The 25,018-nt window shown below is 52.1% G+C and overlaps 1 protein-coding gene and 1 pseudogene across 4 annotated transcripts in view; both read right to left on the bottom strand.

The window, feature by feature from the left end:
- Positions 1-1,312: 1,312 nt before the first annotated feature.
- The window catches only part of EYA2 (EYA transcriptional coactivator and phosphatase 2), a 251,292-nt gene continuing 227,586 nt past the window's right edge, over positions 1,313-25,018 (bottom strand). For all 4 annotated transcript variants that reach the window (XM_070486023.1, XM_070486022.1, XM_070486026.1 and 1 more), the window contains 5 exons: positions 19,866-20,026; positions 16,777-16,891; positions 15,034-15,155; positions 9,866-9,966; positions 1,313-2,107 (listed from right to left, as the gene is read on the bottom strand). In XM_070486023.1, coding sequence (XP_070342124.1) covers positions 2,027-2,107; positions 9,866-9,966; positions 15,034-15,155; positions 16,777-16,891; positions 19,866-20,026 — 580 coding nt within the window. In that variant the 3' untranslated portion in view covers positions 1,313-2,026. The remainder of the gene's footprint in view (positions 2,108-9,865; positions 9,967-15,033; positions 15,156-16,776; positions 16,892-19,865; positions 20,027-25,018) is intronic.
- LOC106847626 (small ribosomal subunit protein uS2-like) lies at positions 20,033-25,018 on the bottom strand (annotated as a pseudogene).

Raw genomic sequence — 25,018 nt, 5'->3', positions numbered from 1 at the left:
TTATCCACTCATGCACCCACCTAACCGTCCATCTGTCTTTCCATAAAGCCATGCAACCATCCACTCATCCAAACAACCATCCATCCATTCATCTCACCACACAACCATTCGCTCATCATTCCAGTCACCCATCCGCTCAGCCATCCACTCATAATCTATATAACCACCCATCTGGTCATCCCAACATAATTATCCATTCACCCTCCAATCAGCCAGCCAGACATTCACCTTTCAACTGCTCTACCATCCGGTCACCTAACCAATCATCCATCCACCCACCCAACTATTTAACCATCCATGCATCCCTTTGTCCAACTGTCCATTCACCAATCTGACTGTGATTCCAATTATCCTTCTATCCTTCCTTCCATCTCATCTATAAATGGGATTCCAATTTGTGTCAGCATCCACGCTGTGGACCGATTCCAAGCACATCACTCTGTGTTGATGCTGGGGATACAGAGATGAAACCAACAGTCCCTGCCCCCATGGAGCTCAGAGCCTAGTGGGGGAGTCTGTCTCACCCTTGGTGATGGCTTTCTACCCATCAGAGATTCTAGCTCTGAGACACCAAGTCATCTCCCATCTCCACTGACGTGGATACAGCCAATTGGTAACCCTGGATTTCACCAATGTGGATAGAAGGAGGAGCCTATGCTTATGTTTAGCATCCAATCAGATGGATCCAGGCCCTGCTTGGAACTCTGTGGGCAGCAACGGTGCTCAGGATGTCCTTGGAACTTCTCCAGATGTCTCCTCTTGCCCCCCTACACAGGATCCTTGGCTCACCCACTGGAAAATAAAGTCTTATGATTGGAACGGAAGTCGGTTGTATTTTCCAGCCCAAACCCCATTTTCCCCAGTTGTTTTGGTAATAGCCCACTGATATGTCCTTTGGGGGACCAGCTCTCCCCAACTTTCTGTTCATGAGGGATCAAACCCTAACTCCAGCTCCATGGGTAGCCTGTGACTCAGGTTTGGCCAATGAGACACAATCCTGGGGTTTTTGTCAGAACTTTGTGCAGAAAGTGCTCTCTTTCTGCTGGTGTGGTTTTGCTGATTCTTGGAGCCATCTTTGCCACATGGGGAAGAGCCTGTCTGAGAAGTAAGACCATACAGGAGAAAGCCATTTGATCACCTGGATCCAGCTATGCCTGAAGACAGACATCATGCAAAGTTCCTAGAGACACTTTTTTTTGCCTTAAGCCAGTTTGAGTTGGAGTTTATTCTTTTACAATTGAAAAGTTTCTGGAAAAGATCAACACATTTGGAAGTCTCAAGAGTGGTAACAAAGTAGCAACACCCTATCCCATTCCAAAATGTAAACGTGGTTTTATTTAATGCCTTCTTCCGTCACAAAGTACCACCTCCTCCCCAGCCAGGGTCCCCTCTTCCTAGAAAACAAGATGGCAGCATAAGGCACGTGCACTGTCCACATGACGTCAGGTTAGGTCCTTAGAAACAAAAATGAGCAATAGTTTTCCCGACAGCCCCAAAGTGCCTCCCTCACTAATGTTCAAAGCATGATTGTCCCCCCAAAGCACAACTTGGAGCAGAGAGTGCTTAAATGAGAACTGTGCACCACCCCACATGCCAGTTTAAGAAACCAAACCAAACCAACGACTAAGAAAACCAACGACACAGATACGAGAGCATAATACGGAACAATGAGATTAGTCCATAAATTAAAATGACAAAAAAAAAAAAAGAGCCTGTCCCCTTCTCATCAGCAGCCCTCCCCCAAATCAGCAATTCCTTGCTTTTGTTCTGTGAGTCTGGTCGAAGGGTCTGGACTCTGAGCCAGCCCTTTTCCCCAAAGGTAAACATCCCAAAGCCACTGTTGGCTGCTCTGTTTCTCAGGACCCGCATTTGGACTGCAAGGACTTCTGAGATGGTCACCGGACACGTCCTCTCGGCTGGAGGGACCCTGCCCGGTGTCCAGCATCCGGCGGGGAGGCGGGGGGTGCGCGGGGCCTGGGTGGGTGGGACGCCCCCGTGGCAGCAGCTGGCGACGCCTCGGCTCCCGCTATAGATACTCCAGCTCCAGCGCGTGCCGCAGCGCCTCCAGGTCGGCGTGGCAGGATATCCGCCAGAACGGCATGTTGTGCTGGAACACAGAACACCAGCCACACGGTTAGGGCCCCGCTCCGTGCCACCCGCAGCCCCTGGATCCCGCGCCCCTGCTTAGGGCCACAGGAGAGGTCCACCCGGGTCAGCGTAGCACGTGGCCGTTTCCCAAACCAGGGGGCACAGAACGTCACTGGCAGACCCCTAGGTGGCCAGAACCTACCAGACTGACCACACCGTTTCTACTCCCTCTGAGCCTACTGCCCGGCCCGGTGACTGTCCCACCCTCTCCCCTCCACTGCGACCAGCGTGGTCTTCGGTGATGGGCTGACGTGGGATTAGATCACGCAGCGAGGAGGCGATCTCTTTTTAAAACCGTGTTCTCCATCCTGCTACTTCAAGAAGACAGTCCCAGCCGGGTGCTGGCGTGTCTCGAACGCTCCCTCACGCTAACTGAGCTCCATTTGGCCCAGACACAGTTTTCACCTTTCCCTTTTCTTCTTGCTCCGTGTTGTCATGCTATCAAGTTTTCAATTTTCAATCTGAGCGAGCTGATTGAAAGGAAAACATGAAGTAGATACTCGTACAAAAGTCGAGACTGGTGTAAGAGGCGGTATGTCGATGGTGGCAAGAAATCACTCACGTGCAGAGAGAAATTTGTGAAATATTTCTATAGCCTGAGGCTTAAAAGCAGAAGGTGCCTGGTCGGGAGCGCTGCTCGCCCCTCAGGAGCTGGGTGACTCAGGCAACTTCCTTTGCTGCTTGTCTGTAACCCGGGGCCGTCCTTGCTGTACACGGTCGCTGTGGCTCTTCACGATGCCTCGATAAATATTAGCTGCCATTACGATGATGTCGATGTCCACAAGGACACAGCCATATAAATAGAGGACAAAGTCGGGGAGGATGCGGGGCAAACTGGGTATGCATACGGAGGGATGAATTTGGGGGATTTTCAGTAGTTTAAGAAATAATAAGATTACATCATGAACACTTAAAAAAATCATTAAGGGGGCCAGCCCGGTGGCGCAGTGGTTAAGTGCACATGTTTCGCTTTGCTGGCCTCGGGTTTGCTAGTTCAGATCCCGGGTGTGGACATGGCACCGCTTGGCAAGCCATGCTGTGGTAGGCATCCCACGTATAAAGTAGAGGAAGATGGGCACAGATGTTAGCTCAGGGCCAGTCTTCCTCAGCAAAAAAGAGGAGGATTGGCAGTGGATGTTAACTCAGGGCTAATTTTCCTCAAAAAAAAAAAAAAAAAAACATTCCAGGTGCAAATAAAATGCCACAGGAGCCAACAAGAGAAAGCAGCCTCTTTTTTGGTGGCAGAGAATGGGGTGGGGCCAGGACAGGTGTCCCAGAGGAGCAGGGGGGTGTGAGAACGGAGCCTTGAAGGGTGAAGGTTTCACGGCTGGCAGGGAGCTGAAGGGGAGAGTGTCCCTGGGAGGGTGTCCCTGGGTGAGCCACGAGGACGTGCAGGGACGCGGGGTTGGGGGTGACTGGGAATGCAGTCATGCAGAATGATTCTGGCGTGGTGTTTGCGCGTGTGTGTGGGGGCATGCGTGTGTGTGTCTGTAGGGGTGGGGAGGGGAGAAAGGCCGGTTAAGTTCCCGTGGGTCGTGATGCAGAGTGCGGATTTCACTGTGTAAGCCTGTGACGCCCGACCTTTGAAATAATAATCTTCTAAATGTCCCGGTGCTGAGCTGGGCATGTTAGGGTTATTATCTCATCGCATCAGCAAAACAAGCAAAACCCAGAAATGAAAACAAAAACATCTTTTTCGAGTGGGGGATGAGAGAGAGAAGAGAGAATCGATTTCACCAAAGTTGACGACTGGCGAGCCCACCACGGTCATCACACAGCCACTCCCACGTATCATGCGCCCATCAGGGCTGCGTCCTGTGCTGAGCACCTCGCAGGCAGTGACGATCCATTTCACCTGGTCAGCAGCCCTCGGAGAGGGGGCACGGTCTGCCTTATTTTGCAGATGAGGAGACTGAGGCACAGGGAGGTCACGTCCGGCTCCAGAGGAGAAACTTGACTACACTTATTATCACTGGAAAATTTAACCATTGGCTGCAGTCGTTGCCTGCCCAGTGGCCACCCTCCCTCCTTCCTTGCTTCCAGAACCTCGAACATGGTGGCACCGTGCCCAGATGTAGGGGATGAGTGATGGTTGCTTAAGCGAGCTAGCACAACCTCAGCCCTGTCTGCCAGGGATTTATCCTGTATGCTTCCTGACTTGTAACCTGTTGAAGCCAAAGAGGAAGGTGGCTGGGGGCTTCTGGGGAAGGTTCTCCACCATGATTAGAGGGCAGCACCTGAGGAGAACTCCTTCATCCTTCCTTTCCCTTCCTATTTGGATGCTGTCATATTAGTAAGTGATACCTGGAGCTCTGGCAGCCCTTTTGAGATCATGAGGCAAAGAAACCACAAAGTAAAAAGCCAAAGATGGTTACAAAGGTAAAGCAAAATGATGGAAAGGGATGCTTGGTGAATTTTTGACCCAGCGAAACATCCTAGGGTACACTGAGGCTACTGAGCCTCCTCAAGACAGTCACTGGCCTTAAATTATTTACTGAGTGAACAGATGGTGCTTGATGAACAGAGGGAGGTCCAGAGTTCTTGAGGTACTTCTGCTGCTCCGTAAGGTTTTATGCCCACGAGGTGGAAACTACACGGGGGTCCCTTTGGTTCCCAGAGCACGTCACCCTTTCCTCCCTCTGCGGCTCTGCACTTATTCTCAGCCAACTCTTTCCATCACGGTTCCTCTTTCACCTTTCCCCATCCTCGTCCCCAGAGCCTGGGAATACGTGACCTTACACGACAAAAGGGATTCTGCAGACGTGATCAAATAAAGGATCTCGAGATGGGGAGATCAGCCAGAGGGGAGGGACTTCGTCTGACCGTCCACTGCTGGGTCCCCAGAGGGGCCTTCTGCATGGGTGGCCCAGACTCATGGGGCTCTCACTGGAGTCGCAGATAACACACACGTATAAGAAATGAACAAGACAACGTCACCTCGTGCTAAGTGCCATGAAGGAAACGGATCCTGTGTGTGTGTGTCGGGGGGGGGGCGGTAGACAGCAGTGGCAGGGAGGGTGTCTGCTTTTGGCAGCCGCCTCAGGGAAGGCTCCTCTGGGGGGCGATATGTAAGCGGGCAGAGGATGAGAAGCACGGAGCCGTGCAAAGCTGTGGGGGAGCAGTTGAGGCAGAAGACACAGCAAGTGAAAAGGCCCTGAGGGGGTTCAAACGTGGAGCGTCACGTTCACTGCTGCAGCGCGTGGCTCCTGGCACAAAGGTGCTCAAGAAATATTCATGGAAGGAATGAAAAGAGGAAGGGGGGAGCAAGAGAGGGAAGGTGGGTTTCTCAAGCAAAGTCATCCACAAACACATCTTTTCTCTTTTTTGTTTTCACAGACTGGGGACCACCAGCTTTGGTCAGAACCAGTCTTCGACACTTAGAATGTTCTCTTTTGCTCAAGGGGGGCAGAATACGATCCATCAGGGGCAACAGATGCCACCCCTTCAACGACTTCCCGCGGCCCAGCTCCCCCAGCTCTCCTCACTGAGGCTGAGCTTCCCCTTCTCGGCAAAGACGGATCCGGGTGCTGCCCGGCCAATCCCGTCCCCCTTTAAAGAGTGTAATTCATTTTTCCAGGAGGAAACGAGCAAAGGTGGAGGAGGTCTCTGCTGCCTCCAGCCGGGCCGACGGCTCCGGAGTGTAGTGGATTTATCACTTGTGGAGCGTTGGAGACAAACGACCCGCTAAAATGGAGATATTAGCAACGCTGTCAGCCGAGACAAAGCCCCTCGTCCTGGCGCCATATTTCACGCCGCTCAGGATCTGGCGGCCGGGGTTAATGACGCCCATCCATCAGGCGCGAAAGCTGCTGGCACACAGAATTTCTCACTAATGGGCTGGGGCTGCTGCCTCACACGCTGGCACAGGTTTTTAGGGGAGCTTGGTGTGTGTGTGCGCCCTAATCCTCTTTGGTGGACTTCCCTCTCATCTGACCAGCTCAGGGGTGCAGACTGGCAGTGTTTGAAATTCCTAAGCCCACCGCCTTCCTGCCAGGTGTTTGGAGCAAAACAGCCATCAGGTTGCATATACCAGCTGTGTGACCTTAGGTGAATTAATTAACCTCTCTGAGTCGCAAATCCATCCTCTATAAAATGAAGAGCAATGATACCCACTTTGCAGGGGGGTTTTGAGCATTAAATAAAACAATGACGTCAGTAACAAAGAGCAGTGGTTAAGGGCATGGGGTCAGCCCGGGCACCCCCAGGTGCCAGTCACAGCCCGGCCACATGCTAGGTGTGACAGACTGCCACCTGCCCCCCACATCCGTTCCCCCCTTCTCTCTCAGAGGAAGCTCCTTTTTTTTTTTAGCTAGGCACATGGCAGCTGAGAATAAAGGCTGCATCTCCCACCTACCTTTGTGGCACGGTGTGACCATGGGATTAAAATCTAGCCAATAGGATGTGAGCACCAATAGGCTGTGAGGAGCAATAGGATGTCTGCCTGTATCAGCTGTGCCCTTAAAGGGAAGAGGGGTCTTGCTCCCTGCCCTGCCTGGTGGCGGGAGTGTGGTCTCGGGGTGGCGGGGAGCCCTCTGGGACCTTGTGGAAAGAGCAGTCCTGGGCCTGGCAGAGCCACAAGCTGGAAGGAGCCTGGGTCCCTGGTGCTGGCACAGCCATCCTGGCAGCTGAAGATGTTTCACGCGAGAGAAGAAGACATCTCTCTATTGTTTAAGTCCGGCATCCACAGCAACCCGAGCCCCACTTGGCAGAACCCGGGGCAGCACTGGCCCTGCTGAGACCCTCGGACCCAGCCCTGCCAGAGACCAGCCTACCCACACCCCACACCCTCAGCTCCCGGAGGCGCGGAGCAAACGAGATCTGGGTGAGTTTTCACGTTGGGTGCGAATTAGCATTCGTCCTTTCTTTCTCACCGGCTCCCCAGCAGAGAGACCCTCCTCTGGATGTCCAAATGTCGGGCTACCCCTCGCCGCCCCCCAGGCTGGGGAGTGACAGCAAGAGAGCTCAGGCTCTGCTCCCTCTGCATGGCCCCCCTGCTGGGCCTGTGGGCACGTGCCCAGTGGCTGTGACAGATGCAGAGAGGCAGCTCAGAGAGCGGGTGACTTCTGCTGAAGCCCACGTGGCCCCCAACGGCACAGCCAGCAGGACTTAGGGCAAAATGTGCTGCTCTGGCCGCACGTGTCTGTGGGAGCAGGGCTGGCCACAGGGGGAGGCGAGGGAGGTGCCTGGGACACGGAAATTAAGGCGGCGGGAGGGTGACCCCAGACCAGCCGTTGTCAAAGGAGGAGAAGCCTGCACTCTAGGGGGTCACCGTGGAAATTTCTAGAGCTGTGATTTTTGACTGTCACAATGATCCGGGGGCACTGCAGGTGGGGCAGGTGTCCTGTCTCACCCCACACACCTTCGACCTGGGTGGCTTTTGAACGTGCGGCCAGATATTCAAGGAAGTAGAAAGCCGTTCATAATAACCTGAGCCTGGACCCCTGACTGCACGGTACACATCACGTATAAATTTAGAGTTTCTTTTGCATGCTTTTAATAAAACCTGAATTTCCAGGGGAGCCTCTGCTGTGCAAATCAAGGGGAGTCTGTATTTTGCTTCCCCCAGAACGCTGCCGCGAGCTGCTTCAGTGGGGGAGGAATCATGCAACAGCCGTGGCCCCTGCCCCAGTTCATGGAGGGTCGAGACCCCAAGCCTGTGTCCCTCTGCGTGCGCCAGGTCCCATCCCCAGCGACGGCACGACTGGGCGCGAGCACTGGGGTTCTGTGCCCACACACTTACACACGGAGGCCCCTGCTGTTCTGATCATAAATGATTTTCCCTTTATTTCTCTTTGACAAGAAACTGATCTTTGGGACCTTCTGGTTATCAGCAGCTTATATTATCCATTAGTATTTCTTTTCAGGATCATAAAGGGGTCATTTCAGAACGTTTGCTACGCCACCCTGATAAATCGTCTCCAGTTGGTGAAGAGGCGGGTGCGTGGTGGCCACTGCTCCGTGGCCGTCCCCGTCACCCTCCAGTGAGAACGACAGGGCACAGCCTGAGCTGGGGCCCCCACCCAACGCTGACAGGAGCAAAGCTTCATTGTGGGCACTGTCCCAGGGCAGAGTTTTCGGCCAGATCTGAACTTGGAAGCGGGGGAGGGGCTCGGGAGGCCCCCTTGGGCCCCAGAATTGGGTTCAGGTCACCTCAGACACCTGCCTGGCATGGGGTGTCTGGAGCCCCTGCAATTCCTGCGATGTTTCAGGTGATTTACGCCACGGTTTGGGCCATGTCCTTGTGTATCACCTCTGCGACTATGATTTCCTTAGTACTGTTTCCTCTAAGTCAATTCATTGTTGAAGTTAGAGAAATATGCTTTAAGAAGTGCTCAGATGAAAGCTGATGTCCACTCGAGGCCCGGCACCTCCCCGGCCTCGCCTCACCAGCCATGCTGGCACCCTGGAAACTTGCTGGTTCCTCTCTGGGAATGTCCTCCTTCTGACAGCCCCCTGGCTCACTCCCCCTTGTCCTCCCAGCTTGGCTCAGATGTCACCTCACAGCGTGGCCCGCCTTGACCACTACCTACACTTGTGACGTGCCCCGGCTGCAGAGTCCCCTCTGGTCCAGTTCCCTGCTTTATTTTTCTCCAAAGCTCTGGTCACCGCCCAACACGCATGTTGCATGTATGTGTTTATTGCTTGTCCGGGCTGTGAGCTGAGCAGGGGGCGAGGGCCGTGTCTGTCCGGCTCACTGCAGGGTCCCCAGGGCCTGCAACAGTGGCTGGCACACAGGAGGCAGCTTACACTCCAGCTGGAGAATCCGGGATTAGTAGACCAATCACACAGTGATTCTCTCATGACAAGAGGGGACAATGGCCTGAAGAAAGGGTGTGGGCAGCTTGGGGGGAGTCCCAGGCAGCCTGATCTAGCAGGCAGGGGCAGTGGGAGCTGGTCAGGGAGTGTTCCCACCGGAAGCGTTGTGGAAGGAGGGGTCTGGAAGAGCCGGGGAAAGGGGAGGAGCCTTCCAGGCAGATGGAACAGCATCTGCACAGCCGTGTAAGCTGCCCTCTCCGGAGACCCTCTCTCAGGACCTCCCTCGTCTTGTGGGCTTCATCTGTTGAGACCCTAAACATTTCTGCATCTCCTCGGAATCTGTTGCCAGGGAGGGAAGGGGGAAACCAGGTCCCCCAAATTAAGCTCTGTGACATTAACAATCCACTTCCCAGGCCTCTGGGTGGGGGGTGGCAGGCGCTCTGGGATGCTGCTGACAGGTCCAGGCCTGGGGCTTTGGCAGCTGTTTCTTTTCCAAGCAGAGCTGCGGCCACCAGAACCCCCTGCCCCTCTCCTCATGGGCCCGAGATCACAAATGCAGGATTTTCTTTTTCATTAGCTTAATGCTGTCTTTATTAACTGGGAAGGGTTCCTGGAACATACGATCAGTGAGCATTAAATAAAACACACATGCACATGCGCCGCCCCCCGCCGCTCGGCCTGCCCCAACAGAGTGTCTCTGCTCCCCAGCACTTGTCCCAGAAACAATCCAGGGCCACCAGGGGCAGTGGCCAAAGGCACCCCGGAGGGGGATTTGCAGGAGGAAATTACTCAGGATGCTTCTGCGATTTGCAAATGGGAACGGACCAGCGAGCAAAGAGCCTGGAAAGGAGGGGACCCAGCCAGCGACGGGGAGGTGGAGGAAACCGGTGTAAACAGCCCTGAAAACCACGAGGCGGCTCAAGAGAGGCGCAAACAGCAGCATGAGAGACGGGAGGAGTACCTTTTTCGCTCCCTGCTCCTCTTCCACGCCATCGCCGATCACGATGTAGACGGCCTTCCGGCCGAACCTCTGCATTATCCTCTCGAAGCAGCTCTCCTTGCCTGCACGCGCGCGAGAAGGAGAGAGAGAAAGGAGCTGGGTGAGGACCCGGGGCCGCGGAGGACGGCAACCCTGGGTAAGTGCTCACTCGCTGTGCGCAGCGGTCCTCCTAAGGGCCGGCTGTCAATCACTCCATCCTTAAGCCGTCCGCCAGGTGCGCCCCGTCACCATCCCCACAGGACGGACGACGGCGCCGAGGGGCTGGGAGTTCAGTGGCTCGCCCCGGGTGACACAGCAGAAGGGGCAGCACAGGGCTGGAGGCAGGCTGTGGGGTCTACGCAGCTGTCTGGCGGGAGCGCCGGGCCCACTTCACAGGTGAGCACACGAGGCTGAGAGGTGAAGCGATCTGCCCAGGGTCCCAGAGTGCGGAGGCGGAGGCGCCGGGACGCACGTTTCCACAGAGGGACAGCCCCGTGACAGAGCTGGCCCTGCGGCGGCTCCCCTGTAGTTCTTTCCTTGTCACCTGTCGATGACCACCTCTGGGCACTTTCCTTCCCAGGTGTGTGGGCAGCAACATAAATCCAGGCACTTAGTTCATGCTGATCGTGTCAGCAAGTTTAGTGACCGTAATAATGATGAAAATGGCAGTAATAATAATAACAACAGTGGCAGTCACTCACTGAGTTTACTGCGTGCTAAGCGCTTCCCCTACGCTGGGATTTGTCAGCCTCGGCACTGCTGACATTCCGGCTGGATCCTTCTTTGCTGCGGGCTGCCCTGCGCACTGTGGGATGCTGAGCAGCATCCTTGCTCTCATCTCCCTGAGGCCAGCAGCAACTCCTCCCGTTGTGAGAATGAAGCGTCCCCAGATGTTGCCAAATGTCCCCTGAGAGGCAAACTGCCCCCTCACCCACATTGGGAACCACCGACTTCCATTCATTCATTCAACTCTCACAGCAATCCTGTGAATTAATATAATCCCCATTTCAGAGATGGGGAAACTGAGGCTCAGGGTTGGTGAAGCGCCTTGAAGCTGAGTGGAGGAGGAGGAGGGGGAGGCGGGGGAGTTGTAATAATAATAAGACAGCTCCTATCTGTGCGCACTTGTGCTCTGCTGGGACCTGCTAAATGTTTTGCCTGCACTGCTTCACTTCATCACGTGCTTAGAGGTATTGTGATCATCCCATTACAGAGCAGGAAGCTGAGGCAGAGAGAGGGGAAGCTATTTCCAGGGGCACCCAGCTGACAAGCCAGAGCCAGGATTCGAACCCAGGCTGCCTGCCTGCACTTGAGCTCTGAACGGCTCGGTTCCACGGCTCTGGATAGGAACCAGCTCTGTGCCTGCTTCCTCCTCCATGGGAGCAGAGGCTGGGTCAGAGCTGCGGGTTGGAGCCATGGGCTGAGTTAGGGAACTATATACCCTTGTCCTTTGCCACCCCCCTCACAGGATGGGGCCTACTCCCCACCCCACTGATACTGGGTTGGCCGTGTGACTCGCTTTGACCAATGGAATGTTGGGGACCTGCCATGAGAAATGAGTGTGGGTGGTCTGTCTTGGCCTCCTTCCCTGCTGCCATCTGTCACGAGAAGAATGGGCCCCTGGATGGCTGCTGGCCCCAGACTGAGGATATGAGAAGCAGCCAGAGCCTGGAGTCTAGCCCAGCAGAGCCACAGTTCACTCGTCGAACGACGAGTGAGAAATGGAAACTGGTGGCTGTAGGCCACTGAGTGTCGGGATGTTTGTTACGCAGCATTATCAGAGCAGAAACTTGACTATTGAAAAAATTATGATTTTTTAAGTGAAGACAGGGAGCTGGAGGCCAAGTTTCCATCCTAGCTCAACTCCGACCACTCTTAGTTCTTTGATCTTCAGGCTCCTGAAGTGAGAGACAAGGGTCGCTTTCCACGCCCATGATGGCGTATGATTCTTCTAACATGGAAACAGAATCAACGGGCGAGATGAACATTTTAAATGTGTCTGCGTTAGAGACTGCTTTCTTGTGAATTCTACAGAGAAAAGATTGTGTTGTCAAATGCAACTTTTCTTTGAAAAGTTTTACGGTAGGATTTAACGGACCTTTGTTCCTGTTCATTGGGAGTTTTCCAAACTTATCTGACCACTGACTGAATACTTCGTTCATGAATTGTCTCTAGAGAAATGCCATCCTGGACAAGTGTTTCTTTTTTTTTTTAAATCTTATTATTATTATTTTTTTTGAGATAGATTAGCCTTGAAGTAACATCTGCCACCAATCCTCCTCTTTTTGCTGAGGAAGACTGGCCCTGAGCTAACATCCATGCCCATCTTCCTCTACTTTATATGTGGGACGCCTGCCACAGCATGGCTTGACAAGCGGTGTGTAGGTCCACACCCAGGATCCGACCTCGTGGACCCCAGGCCACCAAAAGTATGAACTTAACCACTGTGCCACTGGGCCGGCCCCTGGACCACTGTTTCTTAAACGTTCCAGAACTATCTTCACAATTGTGACCAAATCCGAGAACCATTGTTATTTAATTTCTCTTAAAATCAACTCACACTTTTATATTTACTTAAATAAATTCATTTAAATAGAGAATAGAATCACTAAATTAAAAAGAAAACCTATCACCTCACAACCAATAGGATGGCTTTTATCAAAAAAAGAAAGAAAATAACAAGCATTGGTGAGGATGTGGAGAAATGGGAACCCCTGTGCACCGTTGGTTGGAATGCAAATTGGTGCAGCTGCTGTGGAAAACAGTATGGTAGTTCCCTGAAAAATTAAAAATAGAATTACCATATGACCCAGCAATTCCACCTCTGGGTATGTACCCCAAAGAACTGAAAGCAGGGTCTTGAAAAGACATTTGCACACCCATGCTCATAGCAGCATATTCACAATAAGCCAAAAGGTGGAAGCAACCCAAGTGCCCATCGACAGATGAACGGACAAACAAAATGTGATGTATACATATAATGAAATATCATTTGGCCTTGAAAAGGAAGGGCATTCTGACACAGGCTACAATGTGGACGAACCTTGAGGACATCATGCTGAGTGAAATAAGCCCAAAAAAGACACATACTGCATGATTCCACTCACATGAGGTCCCCAGAGCAGCCAAACTCATAGAGACAGAAAGTAGAAGGGTGGCTGCCAGGGGCTGGAGGAGGGGGAGTGGGGAGTTGTTGTTTAATGGGTTCAAGAGTTTCAGTTTTGCAAGATGGAAAGGGTTCTGGAGATGGAGGTGCGGATGGTTGCACAACAAGGTGAATGTACTTAACACCACTGAGCCGTATGCTTAAAAATGGTTAAGATGCTAAATTTTATGTTATATGTATTTCACCACAATTAAAAAGAAAAGAGTTATCAAAAAAAGATTCTAAATAAGCCTGCAAAGGCACATAACTAGAGGTATTCAGGAAGAAAATAAAAAGACTCATAAGGTCCTGTAGAATTTCTAATGGCCATGTGGGGCCTCAATTTCTATGATTTTACACAATGGAATACTACTCAGCCGTAAGAAAGGATGAAATCTGGCTGTTTGTGACAACACGGATGGACCATGAGGGTGTTATGCTAAGTGAAATAAGTCAGAGGGAGAAAGTCAAATACCATATGATCTCACTCCTAAGTAGAAGATAAAAACAACGACAATCACATAGAGACAGAGATTGGATTGGGGGTCACCAGAGGGGAAGGGGGGAGAGAGGAGGGCAGAAGGGGTGATTAGGCATGCGTGTGGTGATGGATGGTAATTAGTCTTTGGGTGGTGAACATGATGTAATCTACACAGGAATCAAAATATAATGATGTATGCCTGAAATTTATATCATGTTATAAACCAATGTTACTGCAATAAAAAAATAAAAAAATCTAAAAACATTTGAATATAATGTTCAGATCTAGAAATTCAGTAAAGGCAAAAACTGCTCTAAGAAAATGCTTCTAAAGTACTACAAATTGGGTTTTTGCTCCACTAAAAAAAAGGGTAAAAATTTCTAATTAAAACATCTTAACTAACTAGATTTATTTCGCATTATTATACATTTTTAGGTGATATAAGAATAAAAAAATCAGTCCTCTTCCCCCCCTTAAAGAAACCAGTATTACCTGGCCTGATGATGAACGTGGCTGTTAATTTCTGGTTATTGGACCCTCTTAGCTGACGAAAGCTCTGAGCCTGAGGCTCCTTCTCTTTGGTAATAAGGGAGATCAGCAAGTATTAGAGAAGTGTGAAAGCAGGCTAGCACCAAACTGAGACTCTTGCCTTGAAAGAGAATTTTAAAAACAGTAATTTTCTCTCTGTGTGGCTCAAGGTTAGATCGAAGGTTATCTGATGACTTGTATTGCCTAAATTAAAATCACCTCCTACCATGCTGTGCTGGAAACTGTTTTCCTCTTCTTCTTTTTTTGAAAGATTTTATTTTTCCTTTTTCTCCCAAAGCCCCCCGGTACATAGCTGTGTATTTTTAGTTGTGGGTCCCTTGTAGTTGTGGCATGTGGGACGCCGCCTCAGCGTGGCTTAATGAGCAGTGCCATGTCCGCGCCCAGGATTTGAACTGGCGAAACCCTGGGCTGCCAAAGCAGAGTGCGCAAACTTACTCGGCCATGGGGCCGGCCCCTTCTTCTTCTTTAGTAACAGAATCCCATGAGTTTAACTGGTACTCACAGTCACTCAGCTGTGGACTACATTTCCCAGCTTCCCTTGCAACTAGTTGTGGCCACATGACTAAGATGGTCCAATAGGAGGTGAGTTTTGGTCACACATGAGACTAAAACCATAGAGGATGGTGGAAAAATAAAACGGGAAGGACCTGGGTTCCTGGGTGAGTGTGAGGTCAGGGACACCCCATCAGCCTGGATCACTCACCTCTGGTCTGCGGACATGGGAGGGAGAAATAAGCTTTGACCCTGCTGTACGCTTCTATTTGGGGTGTGTTTGTTAGAGCAGCTTTGCGGATATCCTAACACACACACACTCGGGAAAACTGTCCTACAGGCAGAGGTCGAAGCAGTGGGTTGTGGGGGTTGTTTTGGGATCCGAGTCACGCCCGTGGGCAAGTGCTTTAACTTCCCAGCCCCGGGACGGAGAGCTGACCTCGCGCTCCCTCCCTGCACCCCCGAGATCTGCGCCCCCCCTACCTGTCTTGGTTGCACTGTAGATGTTCTCAATAGGAAACACGGAGCCCAGTCCATACAGCAGGACTTTGGCCAGGGCAGGAATTAGTTGAGTGGTGGTGACCAGCACGTTGACACAGTTGGGCCTGAGGACAAAGGAGAGTGGGGATCAGAACTCCAAGGTACCTGCAGCAAGAGCCTGGAGTCGGCAGGAGTGCTGGTGCGGTTTGCAGCTCTGGCTGAGGCATCTTCAGGCGAGGGTAGGGCCCAAGGATTCTCCAGCTGTTTTTCTCTTTTAAGCCTGAAGCTGCCTGACACGTTGAAATGTAATATGGGTGTAATACTTTTATTATTTAAAAAGTAAACGTTTTTGCAGCACTATTCACAACAGCCAAGACATGGAAACAATCCAAGTGCCCACTGACTGAGGATTGGATAAAGATGATGTGGTAACATCTACATAATGGAATACTACTCAGCCATAAAAAAGACAAAATCATCCCATTTGCAACAACATGGAAGGACCTGGAGGGAATTATGCTAAATGAAATAAGCCAGACTGAGAAAGACAAACACCATATGATTTCACTCACATGTGGAAGATAAACACACGGACAAAGAAAACAGTTCAGTGGTTACCAGGGGGAGGGGGTGGGGAGTGGGCACAGGGGGTGAAGGGGAGCACTTATGTGGTGACAGTCAAGAAATGAGGTCCAAGTGACATCTCACAATGATGTAAGCTATTATGAACTCAACAACAACAAAAAAGCAACTGTTTATTGTAAGGACCATACACTTAAATAGCTGCAGGGGCCTTGGGTAACGGAAATGAGTGCTATGGAATAAGTGGAGGACAACAAGGAGAGGTGGGGACTGGGGGAAACTAGAGAGCACATGCCAGTTCTGATTCTTTTTTTTTTTTTTTGAGGAAGATTAGCCCTGAGCTAACATCTGCCACCAATCCTCCTCTTTTTTGCTGAGGAAGATTGGCCCTAAGCTAACATCCATGCCCATCTTCCTCTATTTTATATGTGGGACGCCTGCCACAGCACGGCTTGATAAGTGGTGCGTAGGTCTGTGCGTGGGATCTGAACCAGCAAACCACAGGCTGCTGAAGCAGAGTGTGCGAACTTAACCACTGCGCCACCAGGCCGGCCCCCAGTTCTGATATTTTGGGAGAACCTAGAAACCTGGAGCTATGGATTAATTTTCTCAGTCTTTGGGACAAAATGCTTGCCAATTAAAACACATCAGTAGCAAAGATTCAGCTCAGGGGCTGCCACTTTGTAACCATGCATGTGCTGTGTTACAAGATTTTTTGATGCTGGTGCAGAGAAGCCATTTGCTCTCTGGCCCGGATGATCCTATCTAAGAGCAAGAGGCAATTTGTTGGGAGGCCTAGAACGAAGCTGGACCCTCCTTACCTCACTAGGGACCCACGAGATGATCTGTGGCGTCCTATAAAATGGTTTTCCGAGGGTGATGTTGTGATTGGCAGGTGCTGTGGGCAAGAGTGGATGCGACATGGTGGACCTACACACGAAGGTCTCCCGCTCAGCCGGACCCTGATAAACCTCTGCAGCTGTTTGCTCAGCTATGGTGCAAGGTGTCCACGGCCTTGCACACCTCAGCTCTGTCAAATCTCTGGAAAGTGTGCAAGCGAGAATCTGGAGTGCCCAATTCTCTCAAGTGTGGAAATGCAGGAGACACCACCCTCGAAAGGGACAAAGTTCAGCGGCACCAAAGAAAATGAGGCTTCCTGCTTACCTGGAGTTGATGAGGTTGAGTGCCTTCAAGGAGTGGGTCAGCCAGAGGTCGGTCAGGGCTTCCAGCTCAGCTCGCAGCTGTAGCCAGGTCTCTCTTTTGGGGGCCCCTATCAAGCCTATGGACAAAGGAAACAAAAACGTGGTCGCTACCATCGTAGAAAGGCCTGGGCGGGCAGCGGTAAGGGGAGGGGGGTCCAGCTATGGTAACTCAAGGTTTCACATCAGATGACACTATCCATTTTTCTCTTTAGGAATTCATAAAAATAAAAATCTAAAACATTTTCTTATTAGAGAAGAATTAGGTAATAAGAACCTTGATCTTTAGCTGATTGCCTGTTTGCCAGGCTAAAAGGTTACTTCCTCAGTCAGTCTTCATCACGGCTAGGTGTGGTCATGTGACTAAAGTTTTGGCCATTGAGAAGTGGAAGTGTCATGTATAACTTCTAGGAACGGTCCTTAAAGAGGTCTATACTTATTTGCTTCCTTCCTTCTTCCTGCTGGTTGGAATATTATGGCTGGAGCTTGAGCAGCCTCTTTGGACCATGAGGTAGAAGCCATGGACGGAACATGGTGGAGCAACAAGATGGAAGGAGCCTGGGCTCTCAACACTGTGAAGGGCTTGCCAGCTCTGGATTTCCTGCAGATCATGTATGTGAGAAAGCCATAAATTTCTATTTGGTTTCAGGCATTGTTATTTTTTGTCTTTTTGTTGTTTATTTATGCAGATGAATATAACCCTAACTGATTCACTCCCTCTGCTGGTATTGGTTTGGTCACCCCTCAGCACTAGGCCCCTGGTTATCATCATGTGGAAGTAAGTTCAAAGATCCCTTCCTGAGAGATGTCCTCTGTGGTCCGCTCTTCAGAGAAGCCCTCAGCCCTCGGGCTCTCTCTGCTGCATCCCTCTTTTCTATTTCCTTCGTAGGCCTTATCCTCTCTGAAATGACGGAATCCAGAACTTAAAGTTATTTGTGCACTGGTTTATGTCTGTCTCCTCCACGTACTGAATCCCAACTCCTTGAGGGCGGGGACCTTGTTCCTCGTGTCCACAGCTGTATCTGCACAGTAGGTCATTGGTGATGGACACGCGCATTCACGAGTGGATCGCCCTGCCGCTGCAGGTCCCGTCTCCTCCACAGACTCAGAGCAGGTGGCCTCTGGTTCTCCTTTCTCTCGGCACCTTCCCCACGGCCCCTTAGCTGGGGCCCTTAATCACAACACACACTCACGAGGGCCCTTCGCACGCGTGCTGCCCGTGTAGACAGCGGGTCAACCGCCCCTCCTCTCCCCCTGTGGGAAGTGTGCCTCAGGCTCCTGTCAGCTCGCTCCCTGCCCTCAGTGTCCTCCTCCAGGCTGGGTCCCACTGTCCCCAGACCACAACGGCAACACTTAGGAAGCGCTTACTGTGCGGCAGACACTGTTCCCAGCGCCTTCTCAAATTAATTCACATCATCCTGTGAGACGGGCACCAGCATTATCCCCATTTTACATTTGAGGAAACTGAGGCACAGAGAGGTCAAGAAACTTACTCGGGGTTACACAGGACTTGGCAGAGGGAGGTGTGAAATCAGCCAAAGGCCTCTGAGCCCAAGCACTGCCTCCCAGGTGTTGACTTAAGTGTTTTTTCTCTTCATCCTGTATCCTGCCCACGGCTCTCTTCCAAGCAAGCTTCCAAAACCCTTGGAATCCTGGGGGCTGTGGTGACCCCCAGGCTGGAGGCGCGGTCCTCCGCAGGCTAGTTCTGTCAGGCACAAACAGCTGGGGGAGGGGGTGGAAGCGTGCAGAAGGAGGAGCGGAAGGGGGCCGCCAGCCGGCATCCTGCCAGCTTCGGGTCCTGCCTGCTCACACATCGGGGAATTTCCCCTCAGTTTACGGGAAAGCAACCCAGCCCGACAGAAGCCCTGGGCATTTCCCGGGGCTTCACCTGGACAGGGAGCAGAGGGCCCCCGTCGGCTGACTCCACCCCGTCTCCCGGACCCCAAGCACACTCGCTCCCCTCCTCTCTCTGCGGAGGGGTGATGAACAAGCAGAGGCGACCCCGAAGCTCTCTGCTTCACTCCTGCAGTCCACAGACTCGGATGGGAGAGGCCAAGGAGCGTGGGCAGAGGGAGCGGAGCGCTGCCTAGGGCGCCACCGTGGTTCTGCCGCCTGGGCTGTGTGATGCTGGGCAGGCTACTTAACCTCTCTGATCTCCGTTTCCACCTTCATACAACACGGACGATAAAAGCACTTACCTTATAGGGATGTTCTGAAGGGCAAATAAGCTATTAGATGCAAAGCCCTCATAAGAGAGCACGGCACAGAGGAAGCGCTCAGTAAACACTGGCCTCGCCAGGACCGCGTTAGGACCGTAGCCAAGGACAAGAGAGAAAATCCCTCCCGAAGAGCTCACAGTCTATCCCAGAAAAGCCGAAGACACAGGAGAACCCGCGAGACGGCCACGCAACACTGGGGGGAACTAGTGATGAACGCACCGCTCACGGGTGCCGGCTGCAGCCCAGGCCCGGGGTCGCCCTTCCTGCGTGTTAGCTGCGACCTCTCGGTGCCCCGGGGCAGCAGACCTGTTCCATCCTCATCTCACAGACTTAGACTGAGGCTCTGAGAGACGGCCGGAAAGTGGCAGCACTGGGACGGGAAGTGGGTTCTATTCTGGCTGAGACGCTGAATTCTTCCTGGGACTCGACTGTTCCCGGGGGTGGTGGGGGGAGCCCTGGAAGCTTCTGGGGCCGAGCGGCACATGGCAGATACTGTGAGCCGCCCACTCAAACCTTGTCCCTTTATGGGCCAGTGGCTGGGTCCAGACATTGTCACAATCGAACGCCCCCCCCCCAAGTGCCTTTCGGGGAGAAGCAGTGTCCCCTCCTGCTGAGAACTGCTGGCCTAGAGAATTCCAGAAACAGGTCTAGGGCCAGCCTCACCACCTGCCCCCTCCAGACTCCCATTTAGTGCAGGAACCCAGGCTTTCCTGCTCCTGAAGCGGCGGCTCTCACCTCGGCTGCACGCGGGGGTCAGCCAGGGCGCCCCGTGGATCCTGACGCCCAGGCTGCCAGGCGGACCCCGAGCCCCCTGCCCCCCGCCCCCCCCACTCACCGCCGACGTTGTTCCTGTAAGTGTTGTACATTTCCTTCACCCGCCGGTAGCGGAAGGCCAGCTTCCTCATCCAGTCCACGCCGCCGTGGACGCCGGAGCCCAGGCACAGGTTGGCTCCCGGGGCCGAGCTGTGGAAGCCGTCCGCGGAGAAGTTGTACGTGCTGGGCAAGGGGACGGGGCAGGGGAGGGAGGAGAGACAGTGTTAATGTCGGGAGGTGGGGGCTCTACCAAGAGACCACGGGCCCTGCGGGAGCCAGGGGTGGGGCGTGGGGCGTCCGGGAACCCCCGGTATGGGCGAGGTGCTGTGAGCACGTGCGTTCGGGGAGGACCAGAGCTTTACACGCTTCCCAAAGCACGGTGGCATCTTTTGCTCTTGCCTCATCAGCATCCGCTTTTCTCTCTTTTGGCATCAAACAGCATCTCTGTGTTTTGGGAGGGACCCATCCCTGCCCCCTGCGTGCAGTGGCCAAGCTAAGAGTCTCTCTCTCTCCCTTTAGAATTTGAAGCTGGAAGGGAATTCCAAAAAGTGGTTGGAACTGGTTCTTCCTGACAGAAGATTCCAGAAGAAAACGTCAGTTAGTTCTCGCTACTTTGATCCCCAAACCTGCCCTGATTCATGTCCCTTCTAAGGCCTGGCTGCTGACCCCTCTCTTCCCATTCTGTGGGCATCTCTGTATCTTTCCACGGAAATTCTCGATCTTGATTTTCTTGTTTGTTAAGTTAGGCAGAGTCAATTGTCAGTGCTGTGCGACATAACCCTGCACCCCGACTGAAGCGTGCTGGGCTACGAAGTTCTACACGCGGCCGGGGGGACAGGTCAGAATGTCCCACAAAGTCAGCAACAAAATGACAGCCGGGGACCAGAAGGGGAAAGCGTGGGCGATTCGCCACCAACGGCAACCGCGGTGTGAGCATTAAAACCCAGAGCCTCAGAGAACGCCGCGTTCTTTCCCTCGACCAGCTCTGGGTAGGTCTGCGAAATCCCGGGAGTAACGCTTATGCCGTAACGTCGTGAGGAAAACCAGGGTGTAACAAAGGATGCGTGTCCAGCCTGACCAAAAGCTTCAGAAAGGAAAGTCTCCTCAGAGAGAAGAAGACCCGAAGGAAGCAGGTCAGTGTGGTTCCAAGGCCCCCTCAGGGTGTGGGTTTGGCCGACTTGTTTGTCTTTAACTATACTGCTGTTTCTGGATTTTCTAGGACAAGTTTAGGAATGGAAAAAGACATTTTATTTTTTAAAAAGATGCAATGCAATAGGAATGAAACAGCACTTGGAAATTATATCGTAAGGACCTCCAGTTTAAGATAAAAGGGGTTTTGAAAAGTGTGAAGCGCTGGGTCATCCTCCCTGTGGGCGTGTTGATGCCAGAACACAGCATGATGTGACTGGCTGCGGTCACCCAGTATCCTGTGATGGGGTCAGCCTCGCTCTGAGCAGAGGCCAGGCCTCGCTGCCCCGATATAAAACTCTCCGCAGGAAGAGGCTGTGTGGCGACAACAGGAACCCTGTGGGAGCCACAGAAACGCCTTGGGCGATGTCTCAAAGTCAACAGCAAATTTCACCCCGGGGGCCAGGACTGAGTGACTTGATCCCAAACGCAGACTCTGGTGCTCCCTCCAGAGCAGGCTGTGTGCACAGTTACAGAAATCGTTCTTTAGACATCTTTAAATTCTTGCCAGTGTAAACACACACACACAAACATTCCCTAACACGCACACACACACCTGTGTCATTTCTCACAGACACTTGTGTGAGTGTGAATGTGTATAAAATTGGAAGCGAGTCACGTTCACAAGGTCACAAAGCCATTAGTTCGAGATGGTGGGAATATGGGCGATTACAGTTTCTTCTCTGCTGTTGACCAAATTACTCAAATTTAAGAAGATCCACGAAGAATACGATATGACTGTTCTAATAACTTGTTTGCACAAAAACTTCTTTCCCACGAAAGATGTGAGTGGGTTTATGACACAGACATGTTGCTGCTTCTTCCTTCTCAGCCCCGCCCCCCGGCCGTGGGTGGTGGTGACCAGGGGCTAATGAGTGAAATATACCCAGGTAGTCAAAGGGAGGACAACATCGAGTCACAGGGGCAAGGCAGCCACCTGCCAAGGACTCAGTGTGCTGGGCACTTTTCCAGCACATTCGTAAGCCCATAAGAAAGGGGCTGTATGACTTTATCCCATCTCAACCCCTTGTTTCTAGAACCCACACTTTTAACCACCATGGGGTCTTTCCTCTCTACTGCACAGGTTCCCATCTTGCTAGATAATTTGTTCTTTTTTTTTTAGGAACTGTTTATTTCCCATCAACTGTGTTGTCGTTTTCTGTTTAAGTATGGAAGAACAGCTTAGGACCCCTCAGTGGCGGTTCCCACCCATCCGTGGCCTGAGCAGTGGGAGCGGCAGGCCAGTGCTCAGCGGCGGGCTGGGCGCTGGGGTCCTCGCGGGAGCTGCCGGACAGGCGCAGAGGGCACCTGCGTGCCTTCAGACTCGTCTGTGACCTCGGGTGGAGGAGCGGTGAATTCAGGAGCCAGAGCAGGCCACCCACTCTGAAATTCCTCTTCGGCAGTGGCCTGCTCTTCCTTTCCCATCTCTTCAGGATGTCTGCAGAAGTAGAGATCGGGGGTGACCTCCTGTGGGTGTTCACGCACAGGGATGGTGCCACGCACGGGCAGGACGTCCAAGGCCAGCAGCTGCCACATCAGACCCGCTGAGTGAGCTCCCCTGTTGCATGGGGACAACATCCACATGGCACAGAGGGGAGTGTGTTACACAGAGCAATGTAGGTGGGTTAACACAAGAGCCCCTGCGAGAGGCTGGGGTCAGCCCGGGGATCAGGAAGCACAAGAAGTCACGGCTCCCGGAAGGCTGCACGGATCCAGTTAGCGAAGGTTCCAGGAGTGAAGCGTCCAGCAACAGAGCCGGTGCCAGCAGCAGCAGCAAACTTCAGCACAGCCCGCTGGCCCGCATTCCTGGAGCATGGGATGCTGACATCTGCTGGGTTTTCAATGGCAACAATGGCACGAGCTGCCAGCAGAAGCTTCTCCCAGGTTCCTGCAGATTTATGATGTGGATGCCAACACTTTTCCTTTTACAGATGTTCTGTTCCATCCGGAAGGCAAGGTTGGTGCCACCTAACTGGGTTCCCGCTGCAAGGAATGCAAGGACATCCTCCTCCTCCATCTGCAGGACATCATGGGCTCCGGACGTCATGAAAGTCTCCTTTCAAGTTACATGGGGAACCCAGGACGATGCCTCGAGGACCCCTCTCTGGGTAGTGCAGAAAGGCTAGATAATTTATTCTTAAAAAAAAAACAGTAACTCGAAGCTCAGAGGATACCCTAGAGTGATGCCTGGATGTTCTGCCAAAAGGTGGAGGGCAGGGAAGGGCGTCCATGAATCCTGCTTCCTCCACTCGCCAGCTGTGTGAGATTGGGCAGGTTACTTAACCTCTCTGTGTCTCCCATTCCCCAACTGTAAAGTGGGGATGATGATAAGAGCATCTATTTCCTAGGGTTCCTGTGAGGATGCAATGAGTTAATCCGCACAAAGCATCTGGAACAGGGCCTGGTGCAAAATGAGGGCGTTACCAAGGCTGGCTTTTACTGTTAACAGAAAAAGAAAAACAAAAGAAGGGGCGTTGGATGCTTGGTGCCTAAGACACAGCAGGGACTCAATAGATGTTTCTTGAATGAATAAATGGGGAATTTGGTTTCTAGGAGAAAAAAACACCCCTGTTGCATTGTGGATTCTTGAAGTGAGGTGGCAAACAGCTCAGCATGAGAGAGGATTCAGAGGAACATTGCTCTGAATTCCAAGCCAGCCGGCTACAGGGGAATTTCATAAAAACGGAACCCTGGGTGTTCGCTGCTTTGAAAGGGAGAGTGGTTCCCAGCGATGACTTCATGGAAAGGACACAATTACCCTTGATCTGGGTTTTATTTACTCCATAAATTGAGGGGTCCTGGCTGGCACCGAAGGCTTGCTCCTGGCCGGTCCTGACTGCAGAGGGATTTCCGGAACGGCTAATGAAAATGAAGCAGGCACCTGCCTGCCCATCGCTTCTCATTGTGCTGGCCTGTGAACAGACGCGCAGGGCTCAGTGGCAGAAACTGAGATTTCTTTTTCTGCAGTCAGCTGGAAGACACACTTAGGAAACAAAGTGGAGTCACAACGACCGGTCCCGTGGAAGCAAAACACCATTTGTGCTGATATTTCTGATGGGCCTGGAGGTGTTGAATTGTGATAATTCTGGACAAGCACAGATTCATCATGGTTCCATTTTTATAAAGTTTCCCCAGGGGCAGGCTTGGAACATTCCAGCCACATTCCTTTGAAAGCAGTCTCCTTTTGAGCGGTTGGGTACCTTACTTCTGGAACCCATGTCCCAGGAGTATTTCCCTCTAAAAACCAGACATACCACTTGTTCATTCAAGAAATATCTTTTTGGGGCTGGCCCCGTGACCGAGGGATTAAGTTCGCGCACTCTGCTTCGGTGGCCCAGGGTTTCGCCGGTTTGGATCCTGGGCACGGACATGGCACCACTCATCAGGCCACGCTGAGGCAGCATCCCACATGCCACAACTAGAAGGACCCACAACTAGAATATGCAACTATGTACTGCGGGGGTTTGGGGAGAAGAATAAAAAAAAAAAAGATGAAGAAGATTGGCAACAGATGTTAGCTCAGGTGCCAATCTTTAAAAAATAAGAAAAAAATAAAATTAGGAATAAAAATAATTAACAAAAAAAGAAATTTTTTTTGGTATCAACTTTTATATTGAATAATATACGTCTGCTAACAAATGCAATCAAACCTCTGAAGAAGGTTTACCGAACTCTCGATCATGTGATTCTGGGAGGCAAGCTGAGAAGTGGTGTTTGAAGTTTTTATAACATGCACGTATCACTTTAGGGAGCAGGAGAAAACCACAGAGAGAGAAACCTCAGCAGAGTCACCGAGAATCTGTGGACGTCTCGGCCTCCGTGGTTTGGGGCGGCTTGGAAGAGGCTGCAGGGTGAGGGGCGGGGCTGCGGTCTTCGAGTTCAGAGAAACTCGTCCCAGCTCTGGCTGGAGACAGGCACATCTTGTCCTGATAAGCAGCCGGCCCCTCCTGATAACCAGTCAGAAGGGGCATTTTTGACTCCCCAAAT

The sequence above is a fragment of the Equus asinus genome, chromosome 15 (assembly GCF_041296235.1).
Source record: "Equus asinus isolate D_3611 breed Donkey chromosome 15, EquAss-T2T_v2, whole genome shotgun sequence".
In the NCBI taxonomy this organism is placed as follows: Eukaryota; Metazoa; Chordata; class Mammalia; order Perissodactyla; family Equidae; genus Equus; species Equus asinus.
The sequence above is the reverse complement of the archived record's forward strand: the minus strand, read 5'-3'. Positions and strand labels throughout refer to the sequence as shown.